The following is a 13,215-nucleotide window of genomic DNA, read 5'->3' as shown; positions in this document are numbered from 1 at the left end:
AGCTCTGGCTGTCCTGGAACTCACTCTATAGACCAGGCTGGCCTCAAACTCAGAGATCCACCTGCCTCTGCCTCCCAAGTGCTGGGATTAAAGGTGTATATCACCACAACCAGCTGATTTGTTCCATTTTCAGTTCTGCCTCTTAGGAATCCTTTGTCTAGTGTTTCAGTGACTGTGAGTATGGAAGTTCCCAGCACCCACAACCAGTGGTTTATAACTCTCTGTAACTCCAGTTCCTCGGGGATCTGATGCCTCTGGCCTCCTCAGGCACATGCATTCATGTGCACATACCCACATGCAGAAACACACATACACACAATGGAAAATAATAAAAACAAACATTTTAAAAAGGAACAATGGAGCTTGAATAGAAATACTGGCTTTAAAAAAAGTTGCTCCTGGGTCAGAAGTGGTAGCTCCTGTCTCTGGGTCTGAGTGGTAGCACTCAGGAGGCAGAGGCAGGGGGATCATTGCCACATTTGGGGCCAACTTGGTGCCTCAGTTCTGTACCCAGAGTCACAAAACAAAACCTGTCTATACCCTGTCTCAAAAGACAAAACAAAGGAAAATAAAAAAACACATTTATTTTTGTAAGTTACATCGAAGTTACACATAGGGTTTACAAATCATGAAGGGAGGGGAACATTTTCCTAATATTAGCACAGTTACATATTGAGACTGCAGAATTTACCCCTGATGCGTCAGAATTAACATCACTATTTATTCAGTTACAAGATACAATCAGGAAAAGGAGTCCTTTATATATAACTCACATCCAATCCCATACTGGTCTGCCAGGCCCTCTAGCACAAGGTAATGATGAGATTGATAAATTATTGATAGGAAATGTGCTGGAGGCCTCAGAATTTCATAAAAAACATCATGTCAATAGTAAAGGTTTAAAAAAGGATTTTTCCATAACCTGGCAACAAGCCAAGGAAATAGTAAAGAAATGTCCTACTTGTTCTTTATACAAATGCCATTACCAGCAGGATGTAACCCAAAGGGTACTCAGAGGAATGAAATCTGGCAGATGGACGTGTTTCATTTTGCAGAATTTGGAAAATTGAAATATGTACACCACACTATCGATACTTATTCAGGATTTCAATGGGCAACTGCTTTGAGTTCTGAAAAAGCTGATTCTGTAATCATGCATTTGCTAGAAGTTATGGCCATCATGGGCATACCTGCACAAATCAAAACTGACAATGCTCCATCATATGTCTCTGTTAAAATGAAACAGTTTTGCCGGGGGTTGGTGGAACACGCCTTTAATCCCAGCACTCGGGAGGCAGAGCCAGGCGGATCTCTGTGAGTTCGAGGCCAGCCTGGGTTACAGAGTGAGTTCCAGGAAAGGCGCAAAGCTACACAGAGAAACCCTGCCTCGAAAAACCAAAAAAAAAAAAAAAAAAAAAAGAAACAGTTTTTTGCTTATTACAATATAAAGCATATTACAGGTATACCACATAATCCTACAGGCCAAGCAGTTATAGAAAGATCAAACAGAACTCTAAAGGATATGCTAAATAAACAGAAAGGAGTAACAAAAACCCCCAGAGAGATGGGCTCCCTGGGTAAAAGTCCTTGCTGCAAAAGCCTGGCCATGCAAGTTCAATTCCTGGAACTCAGAGGAGACAACTCTCTCAAAAGTTGTCTTCTCACCTCTGCACGTGTGCTGTGGCATGTGTGTACCTAGCACCCAAACCACACATGCGCGCACACACACACACACACATGCACGCATGTACACGCACATGTGCACACACACAGAGTTCTTTTTCACAGATGTCTTGGGAAGAAAGACCTGCAGGTTCATGTCTGAGGCACTATCAAGAGGGGGGAAGTTCAGAAAATGCTTTTTTATTTATTTTTTTTAATTTTTTATTTATTTTAAGATTTATTTATTTATTTTGTATACAGCATGTATGACCAGAAGAGGGCACCAGATCTCATTACAGATGGTTGTGAGCCACCATGTGGTTGCTGGGATTTGAACTCAGGACCTCTGGAAGAACAGCCAGTGTTCTTACAGATGGTTGTGAGCCACCATGTGGTTGCTGGGATTTGAACTCAGGACCTCTGGAAGAACAGCCAGTGTTCTTAACCTCTGAGCCATCTCTCCAGCCCCAGAAAATGCTTTAAAGGATGAGATTGTTTACCCTCCTTGCCTATATTCTGTCCGAGGGGAAGGGCGTGGGTTAGGAAGACACATGTAGTATTGACTATTAGGTCATTAAGTAGGGAAGGCATATAGATTTTTTTGGGTTTTATTGTGTGTGTTTTATTTTTGAGTAGTGCTAGGGATGGAGCCTAGAGATTTGCACATTTGAGGTAAGTACTCTTTCTACCCAGGGTTTTTAATTTTTTTTATTTATTTATTTATTTATTTATTTATTTATTTATTTATTTATTTATTTAATTTCTGGAGCTGAGGATCAAACCCAGGGCCTTGCGCTTGCTAGGCAAGCGCTCTACCATTGAGCTAAAACCCCAACCCCTTAATTTTTATTTTTAATGGTAGGGTCTCGCACATCTCAGCCATGTACGTGAGGATGACCTTGAACTCCTGCTTGTCTTGCCTCCTGAGTGTTGGGGTCCCAGGTGTGCACCATCATGCCTGGGTTATTCAGTGCTGAGTACTGAATGTGAGGCTTCATACATGCTAGGCAAGCCCTCCACCCCAGCCCTAGCCTCTACTGCTCAGTGTTTGGCTAGTGTAAATTATATAAAACATTTATAACTTAGCCCAATTGATCAAATGTGTCCAATTTCAAAATCAGTTGAGGGTGAATGGTGCCTGAAATCTTCAGCACTCAAGAGGCTGAGGCAGCCGGGCGGTGGTGGCGCAGGCATTTAATCCCAGCACTCGGGAGGCAGGTGGATCTCTGTGAGTTCGAGGCCAGCCTGGTCTACGGAGTGAGATCCAGGACAGGCATCGAAACTACACAGAGAAACCCTGTCTTGAAAAACCAAAAAAAAAAAAACCAAAAAAAAAAAAAAAAAAAGACAGAAAGAGAAACAAAAGAAAAAACAAAAAACCCAAACCAAACAGAAAACCAAACAAAACAAAAACTGGAAGGCAAAACAAAGCAAAAAGCTCAGGGTTTGGAGGAGAGGCATGGAGGAGTGTGCTTGGCCGCGCTCCCACGGGCTCCCAAACAACAAGGCCGTTGTCCCGGTTGTAAATGCTTCCTGGCAGTTCTCCTGGATGTTGCTTTGTGGGTTTGCACTTCTCAGCAGAACAAAATGGGCAGGACCAGGCACGCTGGGTCTCAGCAGAGTGCTGCTACAAAAGGTCTCCGTTTTCATTGCCACCTAGGGCACACAAGCCCAGGCAGAGGTGGAGGAGGAGGAGGAGGCCACCACCTGCTTGGTTACAAAAGCTTGCTCCTGACAGGACATCTGAACAGGTGCGATGCCAAATTTGCCCCAGAGGAATCTGATAAGGGTGCAGATGGAGACTCTGATAGAGAAGTTTACAATCCTACCATCAGTTCTGTGGGCCATAGGCCACCGGCTCTGAGCTCACCACCCCGACAACTGGTACAATCTCCTCTCTGTTGTGTCAGGGGTGAATATGAATGAGGCAAGAACTGTACTGAACTCTCTCATGCTTTTCTAATTGTAGACTGGCTGGAAGCAGCCAGAGGTTACTTCTCCCACGGGCGGCATCCACGGGTAGATATAGTAGGGGGGGTTCCCCGAGTGGTAGCAGCATGATACAGCTCCTGTTTGGGGGTGCCACTTTTCAATCTATGAAAACTGTTTGTATAACCAGAGAAAGTTAAGGGGTTGAAGTTTGTCCTGGTTGAAGCAATACAAGCCTTCGTAGCTAGGTATAGTGGTATATACTTGTAATCCTAGCACTCTGGGGTCTGAGGCAGGAGGATCTGAGGCTCCAGGCAAGAATGGACTTCACAGCCAGATACTAACTATATCAAAAAAAAGCAGCAAGTGGGCAGAGTGGTACACGCCTGTGATCCCAGCAAAGTGGGAAGATCAGGATTTTAAGGCCCACCTTGGGTACAGAGTGAGACTGAACCAGCCTGCCTGGACTGCATGAGACCCTGTCTCTAAACAACAGGGCCAGCGAGATTTCTCAGTGGGTCAAGGTGTTTCCCACACAAGCCTGGTTAGATCTCAAGAATCCACATAAAGGTGGAGAGAACCCACTCCACAAGATTGTCTTCTGACCCCCCTCACTCCATAGCGTATGCACGTGTGTGCACACACACGAGTGCATGCATGCAAAACTAATAAACATTTGAGGATGGGGGGAGGTAGAGAGATGGTTTAGTTAAGAGTATTTACTGCTCTTGAAGATGACCTGGTTCCTAGCATCCACATGGGGTGGCTTATCCCTGTAACTCCAGTTCCAGGGGAGCCAATGCTGTCTTCTGGCCTCTGAGGGCACCCGTATATACATAGTGCACATACCCATACTCAGGCACACACACACATAAAATATTAAAAAGAAGGAATGGGCCGGGTGGTGGTGGTGAATTCCTTTAATCCCAGCACTCAGGAGGCAGAGGCAGGCGGATCTCTGAGTTAGGCCAGTCTGGCCTAAAGAGTGAGATCCAGGACAGCCAGGGCCACACAGAAAAACAAAACAAAACAAACAAAAACAAAAAAAAAATGAGGAAAGGGTGGTGAGGTGTGATGCTTCAGCAAGTCAAGGCTCTGGATGTCAACCCTGACGACGTGACAACCTGAGTTTGCCCCCAGGACCCACACGGTGGAAGGAGAGAACAGACTCTTTCTTGCAAGTTGTTCTCTGGTCTCCTTAGGCATGTCACGGCACGTGCGCTCATAGACGGACTCACACAGATAAATTATTTTTTTTAAAGGGTGAAGAGTTGGAGGAACGCAGTTGGTGGAGTGCTTGCCTGGCATGCGGGAAGCCCGAGGGGTCCATCCCGAGCACCACAGAACTCCAGGTGAGGTTGCACAGGCCTGTTATCCTCACACTGTTCTTCACAAAGTAGGTCTTAGAACCTTAGGGAGGCCGGGCGGTGGTGGCGCACGCCTTTAATCCCAGCACTTGGGAGGCAGAGCCAGGAGGATCTCTGTGAGTTCGAGGCCAGCCTGGGCTACCAAGTGAGTTCCAGGAAAGGCGCAAAGCTACACAGAGAAACCCTGTCTCGAAAAAAACCAAAAAAAAAAAAAAAAAAAAAAAAAAAAAAGAACCTTAGGGAGTAAGATTTCATCTGCTGTATTAATACGTTAACGCTGGGGCCAGTGTTAATAAGTAGTAGGTCAGGGTGGAAACGCCTGGTTTAGGTAAATTGTTAACTTTAGTAATGCATTCGATAAAGAATGTTGGGGAAAGGGTTTCAGCTCTGGGTGTGACCTGGTGGCAGTCAGGAGCGAGTGAGCAAATCTTTCTGTTGGAGGCAGCGGTTCTTGTCCTGCTGACCTCAGGGTTGGGGGAACTGCATGAGGAGAGATGGGAAAACACTTTGGAGGATGTGAACAGAACTCATGTGACCTGTGGACAGGTCACTTACTGGTCCGGATGAAACCGACCGTTAAGATTCTGTCGGCTGCCAGGCGGTGGTGGCGGTGGTGGCGGTGGTGGTGGTGGTGGTGGTGGTGGTGGTGGTGGTGGTGGTGGTGGTGGTGCACACCTTTAATCCCAGCACTCGGGAGGCAGTGGCAGGCGGATCTCTGTGAATTTGAGGGCAGCCTGGTCTACAGAGTGAGTTCTAGGACAGCCGGGGCTACACAGAGAGCCCCTGTCTTGGGGAAGAAAAACAAAACAAAACAAAACAAAACAACAACAACAAAACCCACAAGCAAACAAAAGATTCTGAGGCTGTAGAGGCAAAAAGCCGTCCTATCTCTGCCATCATTAAGGTGGCTCCGAGTATCTCTGGAATCTTTCACTGCTGCTGTTCTGGGGGTTTCTCTCCCTTTCTTAGAGACGTACTTGCCTGGGGAGGAGAATATATACATTCATTAAAACAGCAGTTTATCCAGAGAATGGGTCCCAGTGGAGCCGGGCAGGAGCAACGTCATGCTCTTGGTTTTATTTTGCCTTTTTGGGAGACAAGGTTTCCTGTAGCTCAAGATGGCTTCAAACTATGCTATAGCTGAGGATGGCCCTGAACCCCTGATCCACCTCCTGCTTCCACCTTACAAATGCTGGGATTCCAGCATGTGCCAGCATGCCCAGTGTGTAAGTGTAAGCTCTGGAGATCGATTGAGCCTGGGAGAGCTTGTGCATAAGCACTCTATAAAGTGAGCTGCACCCTCAGCCCTAGCCTTTTTGTTTTGTTTTGGAGACAGGGTTTCCAGTTTCTGTGTGAAACCCTGGCCATCTTGGAACTCACTTTGTAGACCAGGCTGGCCTCAAACTCAGAGATCAGCCTGCCTCTGCCTCCCGAGTGCTGGGATTAAAGGTGTGCACCACCACTGCCTGGCTTCTTCATTTTCTTGAAGGCAAAAACACAGCTAGACCTGTTGGCACACCTGTAATCCCAGTGCTCAGAAGTCTGAGGTAAGAGGATTGCTGTGATTTAGAGCCAACCTGACATACAGTAAGTCCCTGTCTCAAAACAACCAGACCCGTGAGATGGCTCAGTGGGAAAAGGCACGCACTGCCTGCCACACATCGTGACCTGAATTTAATCTCTGGGACCCACGTGGTGGAAGGAGGGGACCAACTCCAAAAGATGTCTTCTGACCTCCACAGGCTGTGCACCCATGAACTACCTCTACCTCTCTCTCTCCTCTGCCACACACACACACACACACACACACACACACACACACACACACACGTAATTACAGTTAGAGTTACAAAAAAATTTAAAAATTGAAATTTTCCCCAAAACTCAAAGAGGAAGAGGAAGACAGCCGATTGTCCTCACCCTAAGGATGAGAGAGATGGATCGCTGGTGCAAAAATGAGGTTTTGTTTGTTTTTTTTTTTCTTTTAGGGTGTGGTGGTTCGTGTATATAACTCTAGCACTTGGGGAAGGAAAGGCCAGAGGATTCTGAACGTTCTGGGTCTGGGCCAGCATGGGCTATAGAGTGAGACTCTGTTTCAAAAAAACCAAACCAACAAAGAGACAAACAGCTGGTGGTGACGCACGCCTTTAGTCCCAGCACTCAGGAGGCAGAGACAGGTGGATCTCTGTGAGTTCAAGACTAGCCTGGTCTACAGAGTGAGTTCCAGGAAGGCCAAGGCCGTTACACAGAGAAACCCTGTCTCAAAACCACCAAACAACAAAAACAAAACAAAACAAAACAAAAAAGGTTTCAATCATGCAAAATGTGAAAATTAAGAGGATTTTATTTACTTTTCTATGTTCTTGGAGAAAACCATTCGCATGTAAAAATTAGGCATCTGATAGGAGATTTAGTCATACTTTATTTTACACATATCAATTTGCAGGGCAGACATAATTCTTCAGTTCAGTGGGACTTTCACACAGGACTGCAGTCACAAAATTGGCACACTACATTAAAAAACAAAACCAAACGGAGACAGACAGAATATGAAGCTTTATGTCAACTTAGACCCAACGTGCACTGCCCTTCATACAAGATCTTGGAAGTGTCTGCTGTGCGCTTACCAAAATAGAACCAGAGGTCAGAGGTCACAGATGGCGGCTTACAAAATAAAACCTCTTTTCCAAGAGCTACTTGTTTTATAGAAAAATATTACAAATAAAATTAGAGCTATCTGAGGTGTTTATTACCAAATCGCATGTGGTGCACTGGTTCATGTCAACCCCTCAGGACACAGTGCCTGGTGGAGCCCGAATTACTGGGCAGGTGCCCCGTGACCACCCTTCCAGTTCAGGGTGGTACACTGCTCAGCCCTCCCTGACTGACCAAAAGTCACAAAATCAGAACCTTTTCAGCCATTGGGTACCCTCATAATTTGTTCCTAGTTTGAGACTCAGAAAAAATGCTCGGGAAACGACATAATTTGTATTTCTTCCTGAAGGAAAGAAATTTGTAGAAATCTGTAAACATAAAACAGATTTTTTTTTTTTAAAAAAATAGAAAGCAATAGCTGATTCTTTTTCAGAGATAGAATTTTACTCAGAGATGATTCGAATTTTAAATTCGGTTTTTGAGACAGGGTCTCACTATGGAAGCCCAGGGGTCCAAGCTTGCCTGAAACTCTGTGTAGCCCAGATTGACCTAGGACTTATAATTCTCCTGCCTCAGCTCCCTGAGTGCAAGCTACCACCCCCAGCTTCAAACGATCATGCTTTCCTGAAGGGCTAGAGGCTTAAATTTGGTAAGCAGAGCTGTGTCAGCGTGATGCTCCGGGGTAGTCCGATCCCCGATTTCCCTTCGTGATTATGCAAACTTTAAAGAAAAGAGATCTCACAAGCTATGTACAGCAGTTTACACCTCGGTTTCTTTTTTTCACTTGATGAATGGCTGAAACGAATTCATGACATGTATTCATCCCGGAAATCCGTGTAGGCACGTGGAAGCTTCACTGGAGGGGTGAGGTCTTGAGCGGGATCATGATTCTGGACTCCATTTCCTGAATGAGCGGGACTGAAAGCAAGGTGCAGGTTACTTCGCGGGCCTTTCCGAAGGCACCGGGGTAAGGACACATTAACAAGGCGCCTGCGCAGACCAGAAACACACGCTGCTAGAAAGCAGGGGAGGTAAGGAAAGGGACTGGGTACCGGGGCAGAAATCGGTGACAGCACCGACTAGGGTGTCACTGAAACTGAAAGAGGGTCCAGCCTGGAGAGCTGCTTGATGGGAAATTAGCCAAGTCTTGGCTGTGGAAAAATAACACTTTCTCAAAAAGTCCTTTAAACTAAAACAAACAAACAAAAATCCAAATAATACTGCATCTAAAAGTATCCCATAGAAAGGAAAGTAGAAAGCTCAGGGTAAAGGCACCTGTCACCAAGCCTGACGACCTGAGTTCAATCCCTGGGGGCTACGTGAGGAAGGAGAGAACTGACTCCCACAAACTGCCCACTGACATCCACAGGTGTGCTTTGTGGTGGGCCGCTGCCCCCCAACATAACAACAGCACGCATGGAAATAAATGGAAAAAAAATTTTTTTTTCATTTAAAAATTTGTAAAAACCGATGGGTCGTGGTGGCGCACACCTTTAATCCCAGCACTCGGGAGGCAGAGGCAGGCGGATCTCTGTGAGTTCGAGACCAGCCTGGGCTACAGAGTGTGTTCCAGGACAGCCAGGGCTACACAGAGAAACCCTGCCTTGAAACAAAACAAAACAAAACAAAACAACAAAACAAAAAACCCCAACCACTTCTGTGGACTAAGACACATTCTGGAAACTGATGAGAAGTTTAAGAGGAAATTACAGGCAGGCATGGCGGCTCACATCTGTAATCCCGGTGTGTGGGAGGCTCAGGCAGGAAGGACCCCTCCCCCCCCAAGTTTGTGAACAAGTTTGATACAGAGAGACTGTATCAAAATAACAGAAGAATAAAACACAGAATTACATACGATTAAGGATTTTGTTTCTTTTGTGACTGGCTTCCACTCTCCATGTAGCCAAGGAAGACCTTTAACCGGGACCTTCCTACCTACCTGCCCTACCTACCTCCCCTTCCTGGCACAGGCCTGGCTCAATTGTGTGATTTTTTTTTTTTAAACTAAAAGACAAGCTATTTCTACTTCCTAGATTGCTCTCTCATCTTCTTAGTATGCAGCTAAATTCCCATCGAATTGAACTTTATGCCAATCTCTATGAGTTTGAGGCTAGCCTGGTCTACATTGTGAGTTCCAGGACAGCCAGGGCTATACAGTGGAGACCCTGTCTGGGAAAACAACCAACCAAACAAAAATTAACTTTATAATTGCTCTTGACTTTTAGTGCTGTGGCTCAAAGCCATATCCTCAGCCCTAAATTTATTATCATTGTCATTACTATTATTGCTATTCATTACTCTGGAGCCCAGTCCACCCTGGAGCATTCTTTCAGTCTTAGTCTTCCAAATGTGTGTGCCACCATACCTATTTGCAAATATATTCTTTTTAATTGATGTATTAAATTATTTTTGGGAAGTGATGGTTTTAATGGGAAAAAAGTTTAGAAAAAATTATAAGTTTTAGAGAACAAAGAAACTTAAAAAAAAATAATATATTAAAAAATTAAGCTAGTCCAGCATGGTGGTGCATGCTTTTGATCCTAGCACTTAGGAAGCAGAGGCAGGTGGATCTCTGTGAGTTTGAGACCAGTCTGTTCTACATAGTGAGTTCTAGGACAGCAAGGGAATAAAATAATTAAATTAAAAGAAATTAAGCTATCCACATGTCTGAAAACTCTACTAGGTGATACAATAGTGGTTTTTTGGTTTTTCCAGACAGGATTTCTCTGTGTGTAGTCCTGGCTGTCCCAGAACTCACCACCACCGCCCAGCAAGAATCAATATTCTTATTTTGTCTGTCTTTCTGCTTTAAAAAATAATTTTATTTATTAATTATATGTGTATGGGTGTTTTGTCTGCATACATGTCTATATGCATTATGCCCATGGAGGCCAGAAAAAGGCACTGGATTCCCTAGACCTGGAGTTACAGGTGGTTGGTTGTGAGCCACCATGAGGGTGCTAGGAATTGGACCCAGGTCCTCTGGAAGAGCAGCCAGTGCTCTTATTCTGGGCCATCTTTCCGGCCCCATTTTTGCTTTTTTTCAGACAGGGTCTAACTCTGTAGCCTAGCCTGGCCCTACACTTTTGATCCTCCTACATCAACCTCCCAAAGAGCTAGAATATAGTCATGAGCCACCATGCCGGGTTAAAGAATCAAAAAAAATTTTTTTTTCCTTTTGGCTTTTCGAGACAGGGTTTCTCTGTGTAATTTTGGAGCCCGTCCTGGAACTTGCTCTATAGACCAGGCTGGCCTCGAACTCAGAGATCCGCCTGCCTCTGCCTCCGGAGTGCTGGGATTAAAGGCGTGCGCCACCACTGCCGGGCAGAATCAAGATTCTTAATTTGAAACAAAGTCAAGTTAGTATTTAAAGAGGAAAAAAAAAAAAATCGGTCTATCTCATGCCTTGTTAGCCTTATCTTCCATCCTATACTTTGTCTGCGTTTTCCCCAAAGCTGTAAGGGGTCATGAGCAGCTCACCCGTGTAGTACACCAGTTCCTCCCAGCCATGCTTCTGCCACGCTGAGCTCCGTATGTCTTCCCTGGTCTGAAGATCTTTATAAGCTTAAACATAAGCACAGGGAAAGAGATCCGCGTCAGACACAATCCCCACACTCCAGGAGTACGGTCGCTCAGGGGCCTGTCTCCTTCTCTGACACTACTTTGGTCACTCAGGAACTGACTTGGAAAGTAGCAAGCATGGACTGAGAGAAGGCAATGTGAGGGCTTCTGGGAGGAGTGAAGCTGTCTGCTCTCAGGGTTTTATAATCCGGTAAGCCCACGACGTCTTTAAGAAAGCAAGGAAGCTTCTTCAATAACATACTACATCTATGATCAGATCAGATAAACAATGGCCTTAGACTCACAATCCTCCTGCCTCTGTCTCCCAAGCACTGGGATTATGGGCATATGCAACGCGATAGGGCAGAACACGTTTTTGATTTAAAAAAATGATTTAATTTAAATCTATGTGTGTTTTGCCTATATATAATCTATACATATATATGCAGGCATGAATGCATGTATTATATATGTGTACTCCGTACATGACATGGAGGCCAGAAGAGAGCCACAGATCCTCCGGAACTGGGGTTACAGGTGATCATTAGTCACTGTGTGGGTGCTGGGAAATGAACTGGGTCCTCTGCAAGAGCAGTCAGTATTGTTAACCTGTGAGTCCTTTCACCAGGAGAACACACTTTTTGTTGCTGTTTTTTTGTGAACTCTATACATTTGAAAACTCTGATGCTTTGTGGAGTCAAATCTCACTCACCAGGCAATGCACTGTTGAGGACATGGCTGACCAGAGGTGCTTTGAAGAGGAAGGGTTACTGTTATAATCTATCATTAGTGGAGGCTTTCAAGTTTCTTAGATGCTACAGGTAAGTTCAATTGAGCAGAAGAGCCCGGGCTACCGCAAGGGTTTCTGGGCGTAATGACAGGATCCTTCCACGAGAAGTTATCTTTTTTGCCTCAATGTAACCACTGAAGCTTGGCTTCCCCGCGGCTCTGCTACTATGTAACTAGTCTGCACTATTTGTGGATTTTTTTTTTTCCTGATAAAGATTGAATCCTGGGCCTTGCACATGGGTATTAAGTCCTACCAGCCAGCCATACCCTTTTAATTTATGTAAGTGTAGGTATGTATGTTAATGTGATGTATGCCATGCGAGGGCGGGTGCATGCAGAGGCCAGGGGAGCAGCAGATCCCCTAGAGCCAGACGTACTGAACCCAGGTTCTTTGGAAGAATAGCAAGTTCTTCATTGCTGCGCCGTCTCTCTAGACTCTGGTTGTCATTTTTTCCCGTTTTAATTTGTATTTACATACATGCATGCAATGAAATATAATTATAACCATCCTCCCATGTCCCCCTTCCAATGCTCAGTAGCCTCCCCAACAGCCCCCCACTTTTTTTTACCCTGGCTTGCTTTATAGCTCAAGGCTGCTCTGGAACCTTCCATGCAGCCCTTGCTGGTAGGGAACTCTCAAGTCTTCTCTCTCAGCCTCCTGAGTGCTGGGATTACAGCCGTGCCCACACATCTGACTTGAGGCCGACTTGTTGCCAGTTTATAAGCCAGTGATCCACTGGCCTCTGCTGATGGTCTTTTTGTTCTAGAAAGCCCAGCATTTATCATCCACCTGTGACATTTGCATCTGCTATAGGGTTTAAGGTTACCGAGTCTAGATTTACCCCGCTGTGTATCACAACTTCGTTAGTAATGAATTCAATCCCAGTAAGTCACAAAAGAAGGAAAAATACACATACCCCAAAGATGGTGCACCATATATAGCTGCCCAATTTGAGAGAAGAATCCCCCAACTGCCTCATTACTGTCCTGTCTAAAGCGAATGGCTCGGGCCCTATGAGAGAAAAGCAGTGTTCCGATGGTTAAGGAGAGTCAGCCGGCGCTCAGGGATGCTGATGCACACCTGTGATCCCAGCACTTCGGGGATGCTGATGCACACCTGTGATCCCAGCACTTCGGGGATGCTGATGCACACCTGTGATCCCAGCACTTCGGGGATGCTGATGCACACCTGTGATCCCAGCACTTCGGGGATGCTGATGCACACCTGTGATCCCAGCACTTCGGGGATGCT

The 13,215-nt window shown here is 45.4% G+C and overlaps 1 protein-coding gene across 1 annotated transcript in view; it reads right to left on the bottom strand.

Moving 5' to 3' along the window:
* Positions 1–7,284: 7,284 nt before the first annotated feature.
* Nipsnap2 (nipsnap homolog 2) overlaps positions 7,285–13,215 on the bottom strand; it is a 32,351-nt gene continuing 26,420 nt past the window's right edge. The window contains exons 8-10 of the mRNA XM_059249348.1: positions 12,881–12,975; positions 11,094–11,177; positions 7,285–8,531 (exon numbers count right to left, since the gene is read on the bottom strand). Coding sequence (XP_059105331.1) covers positions 8,467–8,531; positions 11,094–11,177; positions 12,881–12,975 — 244 coding nt within the window. The 3' untranslated portion in view covers positions 7,285–8,466. The remainder of the gene's footprint in view (positions 8,532–11,093; positions 11,178–12,880; positions 12,976–13,215) is intronic.

The sequence above is a fragment of the Peromyscus eremicus genome, chromosome 23 (genome assembly GCF_949786415.1).
Source record: "Peromyscus eremicus chromosome 23, PerEre_H2_v1, whole genome shotgun sequence".
Lineage (NCBI taxonomy): Eukaryota > Metazoa > Chordata > Mammalia > Rodentia > Cricetidae > Peromyscus > Peromyscus eremicus.
This window is presented reverse-complemented; position numbering and strand designations above follow the sequence as displayed.